The sequence below is a fragment of the Pleurodeles waltl genome, chromosome 6 (assembly GCF_031143425.1).
Source record: "Pleurodeles waltl isolate 20211129_DDA chromosome 6, aPleWal1.hap1.20221129, whole genome shotgun sequence".
Taxonomy (NCBI): domain Eukaryota; kingdom Metazoa; phylum Chordata; class Amphibia; order Caudata; family Salamandridae; genus Pleurodeles; species Pleurodeles waltl.
In genome coordinates this window covers 634806570-634827117 of record NC_090445.1, presented here as the reverse complement: position 1 = coordinate 634827117, position 20548 = coordinate 634806570, and the positions used below count along the sequence as shown (strand labels likewise).

The following is a 20548-nucleotide window of genomic DNA, read 5'->3' as shown; positions in this document are numbered from 1 at the left end:
AATAAAATACGCATGTAAAAGCGAAAACCTTCAGTACCCTGACACTTGTTAATAACAAACAGTCAAAGCAAAGAACTGTACCAGCTCCATCAGTGAAGCCATCAACAGAAGCAGAACATTCTTCAAGAGACCTCTCCTTCTTGGCCCTTCTTTCGCACACCCAACAGAGAAGTACAGTGCCTTTATGATTAGTTCAGTGAAAAAATGCATATGATCGAGCAGCTGGACAACCTCCTTACCAGAGGACTTCTGTCTTTTGATATTGCTGGATCCTTTAGCTATCTTTGACACTGTTGACCATCACACTCTTATTCACACCCTGCAGTATTGAATGGGATTCATTGGTAATTTCCTTTACTTGTTCTCCTCCCTTTCTTACTACACCAGTTCATTTACTTGAGCACTTCCAGGTCCCAAAGATCCCTCTATGGACTCCTCCAGGGATCCATAGTTTCCTCAGTCATCTTCAACCTCCACATGGTGCCCCTTGGGGCACTTTGCACAGATAACATCAAAACTTGCCAATATGCCCATGATACAGAGCCCTAATTGAAAGTCTGCTGTCCGTCAGACACACCATGCCTCAACCACTGCCTGCACCTCATCCTGTCCTGGATGTCCAGCACCAACCTGAAGTTCAGTCCCACTAGGACAGAATTCTGGTTATTTGCCAAGAACTAGCAAAACATACTGCAAACCTGGCTCAATGACATGAATGTTGATGGCTTCAAACCCCAACTTTCACCGAATGCCAAGTCACTTGGATTCACTGTGGGCACCAACCCCCACTCAGGGAACATGTTGCAGAAAAAACAAAGATTACCTTTTTTTAAGAAAAAAAAGCAAAACGGTTTGTTCCAGAAAATAATCTTATAACTGCTGTTCAAGCCATTTTATTCTTGAATCTGCATGATGGAAATACCCTACTTCATGGCCTCTAAGACTTGTTATTGGCCCCAGTAAGGGCATCTGGATAAGACTGAAGGTCTTATCCAGAGCTTGAAGAAATATGATCACATCTCCTGCATCATGATGGAACTTCATTATTTCCCTTTGCTGGCCTGCACCGTTGTCAAAACCAACTGCATCATTTACAAAGCCATCACGACCAGCACCCCATTTAAATTGCGGATATGTCTACCATCTCTAGTGACTGTTGACACACCTGCAGCCAGGGCATCATCAGACTGGAGACATAAAGCCTGAATAAGATCTTGGCAGTCGCACCGCAAAGCCTCGTCGACGGTGGAACTGACAAGGCTTTCAAGCCAACTGTGTACCTCCCGCTTTATTTAGATGTTACAGTTTTGCAAGTAGATTGAATAGCAATGGATTGCTGATGGAGGAAGGTGGTGCTGGAACCCAATAGACTTCGTACAATGGCAGGGGCTATGTGAGGGAGATAAGTGACACACACACTGTCCCTTATCCATATGTGTACTCCTACACTACACAAGACACCACATATACACAATAATCCATTGCCATTCCAACACAACACAACCCGTATATGCCGAAAATACACATTGACCTACATCCATGCACAACATACACACACCATTGACAGTGCACTCACATGACACAACCATGACAACCAACTACACACTCATCTACACAAACACACTCACACACACAAACAACTACACACATCACGACAACGTCCGCTGCACAAAAGCCACACACCCTGAATGTGTCACACAGCAACACAACAACATCAGTATCGCATGCAAGTGACACAAAAAAAAACAGGACCACATCACCCACTCTCTCCACCTCAACCAGCGAATTGCATTACACACACACATACACGTTCTGACTCACACACGCACCTTGCAGCAAAACATGACAGATACAGAAACCCAGGACAATGTATACACCTGGACACAGTTGACAGGTGTGAATGTACGTTATTGTGGTGCCAGCATTTATTTGCCAATGAAAACTGGCACCATAATGACAGTTGTGAATGTGTGCGATGTGTTGTGTACCATTGTGTCCCCATCCATGTCTGACCCACTCTTGTCCCCAACATATGCATGTCACAGTGTTTAAAAAAAGTTACTGTGACATGAATATGCCTGCAGTGACACCAACCTCCCTGTCAGTGCCCACCCAACGTACCCTGATCAAGAACAATTTGCGTATGGCTGGGTTCAAACTGGAATGGCATGGCGAGCAAAAAAAAACTGATGGATAAAACCCAGACCTGTGCCTGGAGTGAATGTTTGATTTGTTCTTCATTCCGTCCATCTTCTGTTGTTCTTTCATTTGTTGCCCTAAGTGGTAAGAGTATGCCCAGATGTGGTTCCCGTGCTTGATATACCACCAGATTCAAGCTAGCCTGGCCGATGAGGGGTGATACCCTGAATACTTGTTTCTTGTCCAGGGAGGACCTGGCATGAGAGTGCAGGCTGGACTATTCCTGTAGGGAGCAGGGTCAAGATTGATTTGCATATGGCTGTGTTCAAACTGGAATTGCATGGCAAGCAAAAAACTGATGGATTAAAAACCGATCTGTGACTAGGGATGAATGTTTGATTTGTTCCACATTCTGTCCATCTTCTGCTGTTTTTGCATCCAACATACATTGGCAAAAGCAGCGCCCCTAAATCCCGGTACGGCGTCATGGGGGGTCGTGTTTTCTCTAGGGGTTAGTTGCAGTAGCGATGGCAGGTGTTGTCCAGTCGTGTCCAATCGAAGATGGGGGGTGGAATGTGGAAAAAAAGTGATTTTCATCCCTTCCCCCCAATCCGCCAACTCAAACATGGAGGACTGACTGTCACTTTTTTCTTGATGGTAAGGGAAATCCAAATTTGCAGAGCGGGAAGGATGTCTGGGGTTCTGCGCTCAGCCACTTTTCCCTATTGATCCACAGACACAGGCGATGTTTCTTGGCAGAGAAGGCAGTTCAAATGGGGGCTGTTGTCTACAGGACCACCAACATCTAAATAAGGCTGGCAGAACTTTGCAGTAGCAGATGCGTTTTCAGTTGAAAAGTTGATAGCAGGGCTGTTACCGCGAAGTTCTAAATCAGGTCCTAAGTAATGTAAAGAAGAAAAAATAAGACAGCAATCCTTTCCCATCTATGCACGCACAATCTGCAGCAACATCCCCATAGTCATCAGAACTGCCTCAACGCACCTTTTTAAAGAACACTATATAACAGTGCAGTAACCATATAATTCTACTCCCAGAATCCCGCTAACTCTTCTATTACCTTTGAAAGTATGTTTAACTTTGACCCAGTACCACACTCCACTGCCTTTTGGCTAGGTCTGTGCTATTCAAATACCACATACATACACACAAATATACATGTATATTTATAGATACACATACTGGCAGAGCAAAAATATTTTTAGAAATATTTTATTGTTTTTTTTGTCAAGTTTAACATGGCTCTCAACTGCGCCTCAACAACAACAATTACATTTGAGTGGAGTTGTCTTTGTTCAATTGTAACAATAATGTAGCATTGTTTAGTTACATCTAGGCTTTCAAACAGGTATCAGGCCTTACACACACTGTATTAGACAATCTTATACATTATCATGATGTGACACTATCATGAGTATCTTCTTCTACAGTTTTTCCCATGGCCATATCATAGTATTTCATCCATGGTCCCCATATCTTATGAAACTTCTTTAGGCAACCTCTGGCCTTTTTTATGACCTTTTCGGCCATCATGTACAGATCCATTCCTCTTTCCTATTCCCCAATTGTGGGAGGCTCAGGTGCTCCCCAGTACTTAACCACATCCCTTTTAGCCACCATTAGGCCAAGGTCACAAAAGAGGAGTTTGGGGTGTAGTATGTCCAGGTTAGTTGGTTTTCCTGGAATCACAGATTTGGTCTCTGTTGGGATGTCTACCCCCCAACGCTGCCTCCATCACACCTATAATTCTAGCCCAGTATGATTGAATGACTAAACATTCCCTGAATGTGTGGATGAAAGATCCCTCCTCCGCTCCACATCGCAGGCAGTTGGGAGATGCTGTTCTCCCAAATGTATGTAGGCAAACCCTGTCATAATACACTCTGGTGGTCATTCCAACCCTGGCGGTCCATGACCGCCGGGTTGGAGGACCGCGGGAGCACCGCCGACAGGCCGGCGGTGCTCCAATGGGCATTCCGACCGCGGCGGTAAAGCCGCGGTCGGACCGGCAACACTGGCGGTCACCCGCCAGTGTACCGCCGCCCATTGGAATCCTCCAAGGTGGCGCAGCTAGCTGCGCCGCCGAGGGGATTCCGACCCCCCCTACCGCCATCTAGTTCCCGGCGGTCCGCCCGCCGGGAACCGGATGGCCGTAGGGGGGGTCGCGGGGCCCCTGGGGGCCCCTGCAGTGCCCATGCCACTGGCATGGGCACTGCAGGGGCCCCCGTAAGAGGGCCCCTAAATGTATTTCACTGTCTGCTGCGCAGACAGTGAAATACGCGACGGGTGCAACTGCACCTGTCGCACAGCTTTCACTCCGCCGGCTCGATTCCGAGCCGGCTTCATCGTGGAAGCCTCTTTCCCGCTGGGCTGGCGGGCGGCCTGAAGGCGGCCGCCCGCCAGCCCAGCGGGAATGTCAGAATTACCGCCGCGGTCTTTCGACCGCGGAACGGTAACCTGACGGCGGGACTTTGGCGGGCGGCCTCCGCCGCCCGCCAAGGTCAGAATGAGGGCCTCTGTGTAGAATCTTGAATTGCATCAATTTCCCCTTCCCTCGGTTGCATTAAAGCTGGAGCCCAGTCTGTGTCATTGAGTTCTCCGACCTAACATTCCCATTTTATTTTCTGTTTCTTTTGGGAATCAGGCCTATTATTGTTGATCATTTTGTACATCCATTCTATTTCCCCTGGAGTAATCTTCCCTCTAGCCGTGCATAGTTCATGATTTCTGTAGTTGTAAAGTCTCTCTGCCTTCCGAGCATGCTGTAATTGTACATACTTTTAGTGCTGGTGTTTGTTTAGCTGGTATTCCCTCTGTAGTGAACTGGATGGCATGAGATTTCCCTCCGCCAACAGATCTCCTAATTTGGAGATGCCGATCACATCCCATGGCCCAAATTATCAGCTCAAAAGTAATAAGGGGACCAAGCTGTGTTTGAGAGAAGTGCTGAGCAAGTCTCTGAAGTATGGACCAAGATGCAGTTAATGGATGTACTGGGACGCAAGGGATTTGTAGGAGGCTAGCTCTCTATATAGTGTACGAAAATGATGTGCACTGTGCAGAGAGTCCATGCAACCCCACTTTGGTATCCAAATGTAAAAAGCGGACCACCTAATGCTCTGTTTTTGTGGTAGAGTGGCAAGCAGCTATGCTTATCTTGAAGATTTGCTAAGCATTTGTTGTACTCAGAGAACCAATAAATGTGGGCATACAGTCAGAAGAATAACTTGAGACCAATTTACAAAAATACTTCAGATTTTTGTAAAATTCTTAAGGCCAAGATCATCAATATACATTAAGTACTTTTTTAATAATGATTTTTCAAGGTTTAGAAAATGTTCTGTTTTTGTGCGTAATTACGCACCATAGGAATCAATGGGAAAAATCTTTAAAATTGCATATAAAATCAAGCAATGCTCTCACAAGTATCACCTTCTTTTTTAGGGTGAGATCCTCGAAATGTCCTGTGTGCCAGCCGGAGAAGTTTGGGTGGTTCCTGGTTCAAGCGGGACACACTGCACGGGTGGACTTAAAGGTAATCCTGGTGAGTCCCCTTGGAGGGTATAGGTCGCAAGGGGTTAGGGACCCCTAAGGCACAGCTGGCTTGTCGATGCAGGAGCCAGGGAGACTGGGTGTAGCGCAGATCGGTTAGCCAGGAGTTGTGCATCTTGGAGTCCTTGGAGGCAGGAGCAGGTCACTTGGAGGGAAGATTTCAGGTCCGCAAGGCCACTCTGAGAGGGCTGGTTCTTGGGTGTCCTGAAGTCCCTTGACTGGTGCTTGCTTCTGGGCTTTTGAGAGTCTGGAGTGGACTTTGCTCCTGGGTGTCTGATGCTGGGGGTCCAATACCCAAGAAAATAGTACATCTCAGGCTCCAAAAGTCCTAGTGCCACCAAACCTAGCACACTTGTAAGTTTTGTCCTTTGGTTCTGTCATGTGGCTTTTGGTCAGCTGCTGGGTTTGGTTCGTTGGTCAGCGGACAGTCAATGAACTGGACCTTACTGGTTTCTTACCTGCAGGGTGCAGGAGAGTCATACCTTCACTCTGAGGGAGGTTCCTATTGATTTTCAGAAGGTTGGAGGTGTTCTGAGGTTTTGTAGAGTCCTTTAGCTTTCCAGGAAAAACCTCAGCTACGGTTGTCGAGTCCTTGGAGCAACAAGCAGGGTTTGGCGCCTTTGTCTTTGTGCAGCAGGACTTCTGTTCTCGTGCCTCTGGTCTTCTTTGTTTCTGGTCTTCTTGTGTCCCTCAAATTTGATCTGTTGGCCTAGGGATGCCCACTAAATACTACATTTAGGGAGTGTTAGCGGGAGTACCTGGTGGTAGCCAGTGGCCCACCTTACTTGGTGTGGGTACACCCACTAAGTGACCACTTCCTGATTGGCTATTTTCCTGCCATCCAAGATGGAGGAAAATGGAATGGAGTGGTCACCTTGCCTGCCATACCTGAGGCATGGTGCAGGGTGGGGATGGCCACTCCTCCTATCCGCGCTAGTTTTCCTGCCGGGTTTCCCACCTAAATTGATAGCACAACCATTGGGCTGCCATGTGTTGCTAGCAGCAGAGGCTGAGGTCAGATTTCATAGGCGGTAAAGCCTTTGAAGCTGTCCGCTGGTGCAGGGTGTAACACCTCCACCCAGGGAACGGGATGTGTTCTGTTTCCTGAGAGCAAAAGGCCCAGGAGTCCAGAACCGTGTCTGGTGATTTTGGTGGGGGCATCTCTTAAGGTGCCCTCTGGGTACATTGTATAATAAATCCAACACTAGCATCAGTGATGGTTTATATTATTATTCTGAGTTGTTGGATACCAAACAACCCAGTGTTCACAAAGGCCATCATGTAGCTGGGGAACTCCTTATGACCAGTGAGCATCACATGCAATTGTTATGGCTTCCCTGTACACTTACTATGTCTAATAACGTATCAAAAACACATTAGAGGCATATTTTCTCATGCACACATATGCATTCACATGCATTATAGTGCACACTGCCTTAGAGCTGTAAAGCATGCCAGAGGGGTGACTTACCTATATTGCATGCAGCGTTAGTAGACATGGCACTCTAGGTGAGTGTGATGTCGAGTTTGCAACTTTGGTTCTCTCGTAGGGGATTTCCATGTATAGTCATAACCGCAGAATAGTCCCGCCCACGTGCAGGGGCCCCGGGCAGTTCTTTGGTATATTTTCTTAAGTGGAAATGTTCACCTTTCTTCAGGAACACCTGTAAAGACACTTAAGAAAGGGAGAGATAATGCAGCCTATATATCTAGGCTACACTAGCCCAATTCTTCCTCATGAAGTCCAAAAATGGCCAATTCATTAAAAATGTATAAATTTAAGATGTTTTGAAAACTGTATAAATCTCCTTCACAAACCCTTTTGAATTATAGATATGTGGGAGAGCAGCGCAGAATAGCCTCATAGGTTGCCATTATGTAAAATAAAAGCTGTGCCTTTCAGAACCCAGAGACCACCAGAATTCCATCATGCTCAGCTTGTGGCAGTTGCTTCAGTTCTTTTTTCCGGCCCTTGCTAACAGGACCCTGAAGCATGGAGCTCCACCTTTTACAGGTTTTTTCAAACATTCCTGGGCAGAAATTATTGACAACGCCTTGATTTGGAGTCTACAAGCTGTTTAAGCTTATTCTTGTCATTTTCTGACAGAAAAAACTGTGGTATTTTGTCTAATTAAATGCCTTCTCTTTTTGATAAGTGTCCTCACAGTAGCAGAAAAAAAGCCACAACATACCCCAATGAAGTCTGTATTATCTGCCTCCCTTCTTCTCATCTTCCTGATGCCTGTGACATCTGCAAAACAAATTCCAGGCACACACTGTGTGGCAGAGCGAAGATTTGTCTCTAAGCAAGAGAAGAGAGGAAAAAACATGATAACCAGCCGCCAGTGGGATCTCAGAGCGAAAGGAAGGTCAGTATTTCTCCAGGGCTCTTCCTTCATCTTCCAGTGGACGTAAAGGAACAGAGAATTGTGTGTCTGGCCAGAATCAACGTAGGTCCTGGTCGACTTCGAGGACATCAATGTTCAAGGCAAGTAACCGCACTGACCTGTTCACCGTCAAGGCTGGGTCGATGTCAGAAAGCCTTGCGATGTTCGCCATTGACATCAATCGAAGTCAAGGTATTTCACATTGTCGTCAGTGCATAACGTCGAGGAGCGCCTCGTCGTCAAGATGTGCTAGCCTGCCATCGACACAGCATGGACGATCGACATCGAGAGCCAAACGTCGGTGTGAGAGGTTGGCATCAAGGAGTTTATCGATGTTGGGGAGGGATAAAAGAAAGGGGAGAAGATTTTAATCATCAACTGAGTCTTCCGCTTATCTTCTGCTGTTACCATCTCCATTACCACCATCTTCACCTCCTCCAGAGCCTGCAAACCTTCCCCTGCCTCCACCTGTGCATCCTTCTCCAATGGTGCCTCGTCCTCTACCACCTTCTTGAGCTTCTACGAGAACGCCAACACCTACTATGCCAACACATTCCTAATCAAGCCATCATTCTTGTCCTTATACATCAAGGTGTTCCTCTACTACGTCACATCACCACTGTCATGGATCTCACCATAGATCAAGGTCACATTCCCATAGACGGTATTCTGATTATTGAGCATCTTCCATCAGAGTCTATTTGGCAACCTTGTCAGACTCACCACCACCTCAGGTCTCTCTGATTGATGACATTAATACCTTTCAAGAGGTACTAGTCCGTGGGGTTGCAAAACTCAATATACTGATGTTGGTACCCACACAATCCACATTGGTGATATTTGAGATGCTACATCAGCATACTGCAATAGGATCATTACTCCCACTAGCACCAGGTCTCCTCGACTCAGCTGTGGATTTGTTCCTCTCTACAGCCATGGTCAAGCCTGCTCCATCAAGGCTTCAAAAGAAGTATGAGCCACTGGAACAGGATCCTTTATTCCTTTGTTCAGATCCACCACCTGATTTGGTTGTTATTTCGACTGCTAAAAAAGTCCACTCCACCTCTCCATCATCATCTTCTCCCCCAGATAAGGAAAGTAAAAAAATGGATTCTGCAGACCCCAAGGTGTGCAGTACAGTGGCCAAGCCCATGAAGGCAGCAAGTGCTACAGCCCTCTTGGGAAGACATGACCGAGCACTTTGGGATTCAATCCACCAATTTTCTGAACACTTACCAAAGGACAGAAGAGAAGATTTTCTGTCAATAATAAATGAGGGGGTAATGATTTCGAACCAGACTTTAAGTGCAACTGCAGATTCCTCCATCCTTGCCGCACATAGCTATTGTCACAGAGTCACCTTGTGAAAACATTCTTGGCTCTGTCTAACATCTTTAAAGCCAGAAGCACAGTACCCATTCTAAACTTGCCATTCTCAGGTTCCACTCTATTTGGCAGCCGTACTGACAATGAGATGGCAAGACTGAAGACTGAATTGGACACATTAAAGGCTGTGGGTCTAGAGAAACCTAAAGAGCAATGAAAATCTTTCGTACCCTACCGGCAGAGATTTTATTCTCAGAGGGTCCAATCCTCTCATTGAATGCCGCCCAGATCTCAACAACAGAAACATCAGAGATCTTACCAACAGTGCAAGCAGACTAGAGGATGTTCTGCTCAACAGACGACCCAAGGTGAAAAACAAACCTCAGCATCAAAACCTTGAGTCCTCCCTTCCCACTCTTCCGTTATCCACTCTAGTGGGGGAAGCATAACACATTTCCTGTAAGAATAGCAGAAAATAACAATAGATGCCTGGGTATTGAACATTAGGCAGAATTGATATTGTCTCAGGTTTACCACCCCACCACTGTTTATTCCACCAACTAAATCCTCTTCTCATCTTGGCGAAATCAGGACAGAAGTCAACATCTGATTACAAAGGAAGGCAGTAGAGCCTGTTCCCAACAGTCAATGCGGGAAGGGCATTTACTCCAGGTATTTCCGTGTACCAAAGAAGGACAAGTATGAGTTCAGACCCATCCTCGATCTGAGAGTCACCAACAAGTGTGTGTGAAAGGAGAAGTTCAGGATGTTGGCTTTAGATCAGATATATCCCCAACTTCATCAGGGAGATTGGCTTTGTTTCATCAACCTTCATGATGCATACTTCCACATTCCCATCACCAGGAAACATCAGAAGTTTTTCAGATTTCTTGTGGGACACGGCCATCATCAGTACTCAGAACTACCATTTTGCCTCAAGTCAGCACCCAGAACTTTCTCCAAGTGCATTGCTGTGGTGGCAGCCCCTCTAAGGAAACACCAAGTCTACGTCTACCCCTACCTATATGACTGGCTCATAAAGGCATCCATTTCTCACGAAGCCCAACTGCATTTCATTTGGACATGCCCGCTCCTTCGTTGGTTGGGGCTTCACACCAACTTCAACAAGTCCACATCAACACCAGTCCAGACATTACATTACTTAGGGGCCTCCATCAACACCATTCAAGCTAAGGTGTGTCCTTGAGAGGAGCAACTCTTATTGATCTTCAGAAATGTCAGACTCTCAGGAAGGTAGCTCATCCAACAGCAAGAACAGTCTCATCCCTTCTTGGCTCAATGGCCTCCTGCATATTTCTCACTTCCAATGTTCACCTCTACTTGTGGCCTCTACAGGAGTGTCTAGAGGACCAGTGGGACAAACTGACGGGCAACTGGTAAGACAAGATCACTCTGTCCCAACACAATAGAATCCCTCAAGTGGTGGTGTTCTCAAACCAATCCCCTCCAAGGGATGCCATTTCACCAACAGGTCCCTTCTTACACCTTTGTGATGAATGTATAATTGCTCAGAGTGGGAGCCCACATGGATCACCTCCAGATTCAGGGCTCATGGTCTCAGAAAGAGAGGAATTATCATACCAATATCCTCGAGCTCCAGGCAGTTCATCTGGAGCTCAAGGCATTTTACCCATCATTCACCACTGACAACCTGCTTGTTCAGACGGACAATGCAACCACTATTTACTACCTGAGCAAGCAAGGGGGCACCAGGTCCGGAGAGTTGTAATTAGAGGCCCAGACAATTTGGAAATGGCTTCTGGCCAGGAAACTCAGAATAACGACAACTCACCTCCCAGATGTCCAGAATGTCCAAGCAAATGCTCTCAGCAGAGCTCTTGATGAAAATAACGTGAGCATTGAAGGAAGAAGTCGTTCAAGGTATCTTTCGCTTGTGGGGCACACCTTCTATCGACCTCTTCGCCAATATCTACATCTTAAGATGCTATGCAGGCCAGACCTACTAACGAAATTCGGAGGGGAGATGGTACACCACAATCTCTCCTCCTTGAATTTGGCAGCTTGGCTCCTTAACTAGTGCAGTATGGACACTTGAACTTGCCACAAGACTGCATGGAGATCCTCAAGGAGGCTAAGCTGCCTTCCACCCGCTCAGCTTACGCCTGCAAATGGAAGAGATTTGGTATCTGGTATTACTCTAAGAACATAGACCCAAGTGCTCACCAAGAAGATGTGATTCTACCATACCTTCTACACTTGGCTAAATCTGGCTTGCAATTGTGTTAGAAACGGGTCCTGTAGTTAGCAGTCAGTTTACACCCTGTCCAAGTAGGGACCCTCATTCTAGTCAGGGTGAGGGAGTCACACACCTAAGATAACCCCTGCACACCCCTTTGGTAGCTTGGCACAAGCAGTCAGGCTTATCCCTGGGGCAAAGTATTTGTACAAACACGTATAGTAACACAGTGAAAACACCACAAAAGAACTCCAACCTAGTTTAGAAAAATAGCCAATATTTATCTAAATCAAACAAGACCAAAGCAACAAAAATCCAACATACATAAGAAAATATTTTACTTTTTAAAGTTAAAAGAGTCTTAATCCATAAAAGTCAATGGTTGCGTTGTTTCAGCACAAAGTACTTGGTGGGCATCAAAAATAAAGCTGCAGGGGTGAGCATGCATTGGATAAGCAAGCGATGCATCAATTCCTTACTCTTAAGTGAGGCTGTGCGTGGATTCTTTCTCTGCCGGGTAAGCAATTGGTGGATTCATTCCTCGCAGAGAAGGAATTCATCGATTTCAGGACAAGCAGCCTAGGGTCATTGAGGTGATGTTGAAGAGTTTGATGCCCAGGAATGATGCATGGAAAATCCGGACGCACAGCAGCGATTAATCTTGCTGAGCTTGCGATGCGTTGATTTAGCTGGCGCCACATCAATTTTTTAGCTGCAGTGCAGGCGCTCCATTGATTTTTCTGTCGCTCGGCTCCGGTGCAAGGATTTTCACCTTGGGTTCACCAGCTTCGCCTTTAAAGGGCCCAGGGACTGGATGTGGCACCACTTGGCAGGGTAGAGGTGTCAGCAAGAGAGCCCCGGTGCTGGCAGATGAAGTCTTTGATGGCCCAGAGACTTCAGAACAGGGGGCAAGCTCAGTCCAAGCGCTTGGAGAAACTTCACAAGCAGGATTTCAGAAAGCAAAGTCCAGTCCTTTCCCTCATTAGGCAGAAGCAGCAGCAACAGCAGGCCAGCACAGCAAAGCAACAGGCAGAGTGGCAGGTCGTCCGCAAGCATCAAGCTCTCCTCCTTGGCAGGGTTTTGGGTCCACTACTTATGCTCATATATGCCTTTGAATTAGGCAGACGTCAAAGCAAAGTCTTTATAGGGCACAAGACCCTGCCTCTTCCTTGCCCTGCCCCAGCCACATTCTAGGGGTTGGATACTGTATCGTGAGGGGACAGACGCAGCCCATTCAAGTGCATGTGAAAGCTCCTCCCTCCCATCCTAGCCCAGAAAGACTCATCAGGATATGTAGGACACACCCTTTGTATCACTGTCTAGAGTAAATTCACCAACAGCCCAACTGTCATTCTGACCCAGATGTTGATTCAGCAGCCAAGCAGAGGAATAGAATGGTCAAGCAAGAAAATGCCCACCTTCTAAAAGTGGCATCTTCAAACAGACAATCTAAAAAACAACTTTAGCAAAATATGTATTTTTAAGTTGTAAGTTCAGAAACCCCAAAATCTAGATCTCTAGCTGCTCCCAATGGGAAACTGTACTTAAAAGATATTAAATGCAATCCCCATGTTAACCTAATGACAAACTTCTAGACCATGTATTCAATATGGCTACACTGCACTTACAATGACTAGGAATGGACTTAGACATAGTAGGGGCATATTGCCCTCACCTATGGTATAGTGCACCCTCCATTATGGCTGTAAGGCCTACCAAAGGGGTGACTTACCTATGCCACAGGCAGTGGTTTGTGGGCATGGCACCTTGAGAGGGGTGCCATGTCGACTTTGCCTTTTTCTCCCCACCAGCACACACATGCTGCAAAAGCAGTGTGCATGTGCTTGGTGAGGAGTCTCCCAGGGTAGCATAATACATGCTGTAGTCCTTGGGAACCTTCCCTGGCCACAGGGCCCTTGGTACAATGGGTACCTTTGACAAGGGACTTAATTGTGTGCCATGGGTGTGCCAATTGTGGAAACAAAGGTACAGATTGTGGGAAAGAACACTGGTGTTGGGGCCTGGTTAGCACGACCCCAGCACACTTTCTATCAAAGATGGCATCAACATCAGGAAAAATGTGGGGGGTTAACCATGCCAACAGTGGCACTTTCCTACACCCCCCCAAATGAAAGAGGAGGAGACTAAACTTTCCCAAAAGAGTCTTCATTATCTACGTGGAAGAACCTGCAAAGTCCATCTGCATTGGCATGGGCAATCCCAGGTCAGTGTTCCACTGAAAAGTCTATTCCATGTAGGGATATGGACCACCTCAAAAGTTTAGAGTTCTCACCTTTCATTTGCGTTAGCCATCTGAGAGGTCTGTGGTCAGTTTGAACAGTAAAGTGAGTACCAAAGAGGTATGGTCTCATCTTGTTCAGGGATCAAACCACAGCAAAGGCCTCCCTCTCAATGATACTCTAACGCTGCTCCCTGGGGATTAATCTTCTGCCATCATCATCGGTTTGCGACAAGTCTGCTCCCATCTCATGTTCAGAGGCATCTGTCTGCCCAATAAACTGCCTAGAAGAATCTGGAGCTTTGAGTACTGGTGCTGAGCACATTGAGTCCTTTAGGGTGCCAAAAGGCCTTTTGACAGTCGAGTTCAGTTCACATTTTTGGGCATCTTCTTGGAGGTCAGTTTTGTGAGGGGAGTCACAATGGATCCATACCACTTGTAGGAACCTGGCCTGGTGTGTGCTGGGACCCTAAGGTACTTCTACCTTATACCATGTCCAGGTATCCCCTATTAGTGAAGTGTAGGCAGTGGCTAGAAACCAGGCTCTCTAGAGGTACTGTGGATGAGCAGCAAAGGTGTATCTAGGAGACATGCAAAGCTCATGCAATACCACTGTAGTCACACAGCACTTACACACATGAAAGAAAACCTTCTGCTGTACAAAAATAATTTTTGGGGGAATACAATACCACAAAATACTAGAAGGTCAACTCTCCAATAGGAGGTAAGTAATACACTAATTATATACAGTAGTAATCCAAAATAGGCATAGAAGAGGTTAGAAAACAGTGCAAATAGCAATAACCAATAGTGACCCTAGGGGGAGCACAAACCATAAACAAAAAAATGGAATGTGAACACAGGACCCCCACCTAGGTATGTGGGATGTGTAGAGGGGAGTACTAGAAAACCACAGAGGTAAGTAACACAGTACCCCCTAGTGACCAGGAAAGCAGGAGTAAATCACTGGAATTTTCCCCAAACCACCCAAAAGGAGGAAAAGAAAAAAGAAGAAACCCAGATAAGACTGCAAGAAAACCAGCAGTGGATTCCTGACGGAAGAAGACCTGTGGAGAGAAGGGATCAAGTCCAAAAGTCACAGTGAAGTCCAGCAGGAGTAGGAGCTACTACCCACCAGCTGTACTTGCAGGAGTTTGTCGACAGTGATGAAGAACAGGTCAGAACTGAGCCGGAGAAGAGTTCCTGATGGATGCAGAAGATGTCCCACACTGGAGTGAAGATTGCAGATGGGTGTTGGTGCAGGGATTCCACTAACAAGCTATGGCAGATGCAAACTCATGGTTAGTGGAAAAGTGGTGCTGCTGGGGACCAGCAAGGCCCGGGAGGACTCAACCCAGGAGGGGGAGTCACAGGGGACCCTCAGCGTCACAGAGAGTCCACAGGAGCAGAGGCAGCACCCGCAGGAGTCCCACAGGACGGGGACACAGGAGTCAGAAGGAGCCCACGCAGCACTACAAAAGAGGATCCCACGCTGCCGGAGAACCACGCAGAAGGCTGTGCTTTGCAGAAAGGAGTGCTGGGGGCTGGATCTGCATGTAGCCTGAAGATCCCTTAGAGGAGATGCCAACAAGCCTTGGCAGCTGAAAAAGACACAGGGCATGAGGGTGCTGTCCTGCGTGGGAAGGCAAAGGATTACCTCCACCAAAGTTGGACAGCTGGCAGACAGGACCAAGGGGACTACACCGGACCACCACCCATGATGCAATATCCACGCAACTCAAGATGAGTGGGTATCCACGCACCCGGTCGTCATTCGCTGTAGGTGCCTGCTTTTGCAGGGAAGGGACTCTTTCACTCCAAAGCAGAGTCCTTCTTCTTCTTCTTGTGCAGGCTGAAGAGTTGCTGTCTTCTGAGGATGCACTGCTGAAGAAATGTTGCAAAGCTGGCAGGAGTCGTGGAAACAAAGTTGCAGAAGAGTCTTCTTTGTTGATTTCAGCGTTGTCCATTCCTGGAGGGTTCAGTCGCAGTTCCAATGGCCATAAGTCAAAGTGGAGGCTGCAGAGGAATCCAACTGGAGTCTTGCAAGCCGAATCTGAGGACCCACCCAAGAGAGAGACCCTAAATAGCCCTGAAAGGGGGATTGGTCACCTAACCAGGTAAGCACCTATTAGGAGTTGGCTCAAACGTCACCTACCTGGACTTGCCACTTAGATGCCCCCAGAGTTCTCTGCCAACCTTGGAAACATGATGGCAGAAACCAGGGACCTTCTGGAGGAGCTCCGAGCACCTCCCCTGGGGTGGTGATGGACAGAGGAGTAGGTTCTCCCCTTTCCATTGTCCAGTTTCGCACAAGAGCAGGGACTGGTGTTCCTGAACCGGTGTGGACTGGTTTATGCACCAAGGGCACCAAATGTCCCCTCCCAAGCCAGTCACACCTATTTCTAAAGGTAGAGGGTGTTACCTCCCTCTCCCAAAGGAAATCCTTTGTTCTGCCTTCCTGGGCTTGATCAGATCAAGCAGCAGGAGGGCAGAAACCTATTGGAGGGGTGGCAGATGCTTGGGCTGACTAGAAAACCCTGTAAGACTGGTGGTACCAATGCTGGGGGTCCTCTAAGGAGCCCCAAGTGTGCCTGGAATCATACTTACAATACTTGCAACAGTATTGGGGTATGATTCCGAATTTTTTTATACCAAACATGCCCAGGTTTGGAGTTACCTTTATGTAGCTGGACATAGGTAGTGATCTATGTCCTGTACACACATAAAAATGGCGTCCCTGCACTCACAGTGTCCAGGAAAATGAGCCTGGAGTTTGTGGGGGTACCCTCACACTCAGGTACCTGCACCCTGCCCTCTGGGCTGAGAAGGCCTGCCTTAGGGGTGACTTACAGTGACTTGCAGTGAAAACGGGTGCATGCACCTGTTTCACGCGGACTGCAATGGCAGACCTGCAGAACCTTTTGCATGGGCTCCGTATGGTTGGCAGAATACCTGCTGGAGCCCATAGGGATCCCCCTGGTACCCCAATGCCCTGGGTACCTAGGTACCATATACTAGGGACTTGCATGGGGGGACCAGTATGTTAATTGTGGGGAGAACAAGGTACAGCTACTAATTTAGAAGGGAGGAGCATAGTCACTGGGGCCCTGGTTAGCAGGATCCCAGTGAACACAGTCAAACACACTGACAACAGGCAGAAAATGGGGGTAACCATGCCAAGAAAGAGGGCAATTTCCTACACCCCTTCACAAACCTCCTGAAATAACCAGTCAAGCTAAGGAATGCCCTGACCTGAGTTTGGGGTTTTGGAGCTTCCCAGGCCAGAATTGTCTGGATCTTGTGCTGTAAGGGTTGCACTTGGTCTCCACCTACAAGGTTGCCCAAGTATACAACTGTGAGCTGCCCTATTTGGCACTTTGATGCTTTATTAGTGAGGCCTGCTTTTTGTGATGCCTGCAAAACCTTCCCCAGGTGGATCAGTTGATCCTGCCAAGGGGAGCTAAAGACAACAATATCATCTAGATATGCTGCACTAAAGGACTCCAATTCAGCAACCTTTGGAAGGTGGCAGGGGCATTCCTTAAGCCAAAGGGCATAACAGTGAACTGATAATGCCCATCAGGTGTAGAGAATGCTGTCTTTTCTTTTGCTCCAGGTACCATCCTAATTTGCCAGTACCCTGCAGTTAAGTCAAAGGTACTTAAGAATTTGGCTGCATCTAATTTGTCAATTAATTTGTCTGCTCTTGGTATAGGATGTGCATCTGTCTTGGTGACAGAGTTGAGACCTCAATAGTCCACACAGAACCTCATTTCTCTCTTGCCATCTTTGGTATGCGGTTTGGGGACTAAGACCACTGGAAAAGCCCAGGGACTGTCAGAGTGCTCAATTACCCATAACTCCAGCATCTTGTGGACTTCCACTTTGATGCTTTACTTGACTTGGTCAGACTGTCTGTATATTTTTGTTTTGACAGGTAAACTGTCTCCTGCATCCACATCATGGCTACACAGATGAGTCTCTCCAGGGGTCAAGGAGAAGAGCTCAGTATACTGCTGTAGGACTTGTCTGCAGTCAGCTTGCTGTTGGGGAGAGGGTGTCTGAATAGACAACTCCTTCTACTGACCCATCCTTAGGGTCAGTTGAGAGGAGGTCAGGGATAGGTTCACTCTCTGATTCCTGATCCTCATCAGTAACCATCAACATGGTTATATCTGCCCTGTCATTATTAGAGTTCCAGGCGGTTAACATGGATCACTCTCTTGGGTGTCCTGCTGGTGCCCAGGTCCACCAAGTAGGTGACCTCACTCCTTTTCTCCAGGATTGGGTGAGGTCCACTCCATTTGTCCTGAACTACCCTGGGGTCCACAGGCTCCAGAACCCATACTTCCTGCCTTGGTTGGAATTCTACCAGTGCAGCCTTTTGGTCATACCACAGCTTCTTGAGTTGTTGGCTGGCATTGAGGTTTTTGGATGCCTTTTCCATGTACTCAGCCATCCTAGAGCAGAGGCCAAGCACACAGTCCGCCACATTTTGTTTAGGCTCATGGACAGATCTCTCCCAGACTTCTTTAACAAGTGCAAGTGGTCCCCTTACAGGGTGGCCAAACAGAAGTTCAAAGGGGGAGAACCCTACTCCCTTCTGAGGCACCTCTCTGTAAGCGAAAAGCAGGCACGGCAGAAGGACATCCCATCTCGTTTTGAGTTTTTCAGGAAACCCCATGATCATGCCCTTCAATGCCTTGTTGAACCTCTCAACAAGTCCATTGGTTTGTGGATGTTATGGTGTGGTGAATTTATAACTCACCCCACACTCATTCCACATGTGTTTCAGATAAGCTGACATGACATTTGTACCTCTGTCAGAAACCACCTCCTTAGGAAAACCCACTTTGGTAAAAAATACCAATCAGGGCCTTGGCTACTGCAGGAGCTGCAGTAGACCTAAGGGGGATTGCTTCAGGGTATCTGGTAGCATGATCCACTACTACCAGTATGTACTGATTCCCTGAGGCTGTGGGTGGCTCAAGTGGACCCACAATGTCCACACCAACCCTTTCAAAGGGAACCCTTACCACAGGAAGTGGAATGAGAGGGGACTTTGCATGACCACCTGTCTTGCTACTGGCTTGACAGGTGACAGAGGAGTTACAAAACTTTTTCACCTACTGGGACATATTGGACCAATAAAAGTGGTTGACAAGCCTACTCCATGTTTTTGTTTGTCCCAAATGTCCAGCTAGAGGGATGTCATGGGCCAAAGTTAGGATAAACTCCCTAAACTGCTGAGGCACTACCACTCTCTTGGTTGCACCAGGTTTGGGGTCTCTGGCCTCAGTGTAAAGGAGCCCATCTTCCCAGTAGACCCTGTGGGAGCCACTGACATCTCCCTTCTCCTGTGCAGCAGCTTGCTGCCTCAGGCCTTCAAGAGTTAAACAAATCTTTTGTCCCTGGCACAGCTGTTCCCTTCAGGGTCCCCCTGGGCCCAAGAGCTCTACCTGGTAAGGCTCCAGCTCAATGGACTCAGTGGGTAAGACATCTTCCTGAGAGGAGAGGTCTTGTTTCGTTTGCTGTTCAGAGGCTGGTTCCCCAGTCCTCTTACCTTTTCTCTTGGAAGGTTGGATCATTATTCCAGGCCCCAACACTTATTTTTCACCCTGTGTTCTGCTTTGTGCTCTAGTACAGGAATTCCCAGCATGGCTGCATGGTTTTGAGCTCTACCTCAGCTCAAGCTGAGGACTCTAGATCATTCCCATCAAGCATTCCACTGGAACTGCAGAAGAGACCACTACCTCTTTCAGGCCAGTAACCCATCCCCATTCTAAAGTCACCATAGCCATGAGATGGACTTTAGTCATTTTGTCAGCATTGGTAACTGGATATGTTTGTCAAGCTAAATACTGTCCTCAGGAAACCAGTTTCTCTGTCACGATGGTGACACTGGCACCTGTATCCCTCAGGGTTTCTACTTTTGTCCCATTGATTAAGACCTGCTGCCTGTATTTTTGCATGTTGGACAGCAAGTGTGGCTATATCCGCCCCACCCTTAGAGACTAGAGACAGTATGGACCCTGATTTTCTCTGGGCACACCGTTGATCCCACCTGGAGACTAGCTATACCAGTACTAACTGGAGCAGTGCTAAGTGGATTCTTTTTGGGACAGGCCATGTCTCCATTTTGGTGTCCATGCTGTTTACAGGTATGACACCAGGCCTTTTTAGGATCAATGTTTTTACCCTTATACCCACTTATAGACTGTGAAGAGGCTGGGGGCCCAACCTCCTGTGCAGGTTTTTGGGGCACTTGTGGAGATTCTTTGTTTTTGTCCTTGGGTGTCTCACAACCCTTCCCCTGGGGGGGCTTGTGACCCCTTTCTTTTGCTCACCCTCTGTGGAAGTCTTGGTCACCCTAGTCTTGACCCAGTGGTCTGCTTCTTTCCCAATTTTTGGGGAGAAATTGGACCTAGCCCTACCAAATATTGATGCAACTTGTCATTGAAGCAGTTACTTAAAAGATGTTCTTTCATAAACAACTTATAAAGCCCATCATAGTCATGCACTCCACTGCCAGTTATCCAACCATCTAGTGTTTTCGCTGAGAAGTCTACAAAATCAACCCAGGACTGACTTGAGGTTTTGTGAGCCCCCCCTCCACTCCCAAACCTAATTCTATACTCCTCAGTAGTGAATCCAAAGCCCCCAATCAGA

At 47.3% G+C, this 20548-nt stretch overlaps 1 protein-coding gene across 1 annotated transcript in view; it reads left to right on the top strand.

Moving 5' to 3' along the window:
* Positions 1-17948, top strand: part of LOC138301648 (SRSF protein kinase 2-like) — a 728951-nt gene extending 711003 nt beyond the window's left edge. The window contains exon 8 of the mRNA XM_069242163.1: positions 17817-17948. Coding sequence (XP_069098264.1) covers positions 17817-17948 — 132 coding nt within the window. The remainder of the gene's footprint in view (positions 1-17816) is intronic.
* Positions 17949-20548: the final 2600 nt, after the last annotated feature.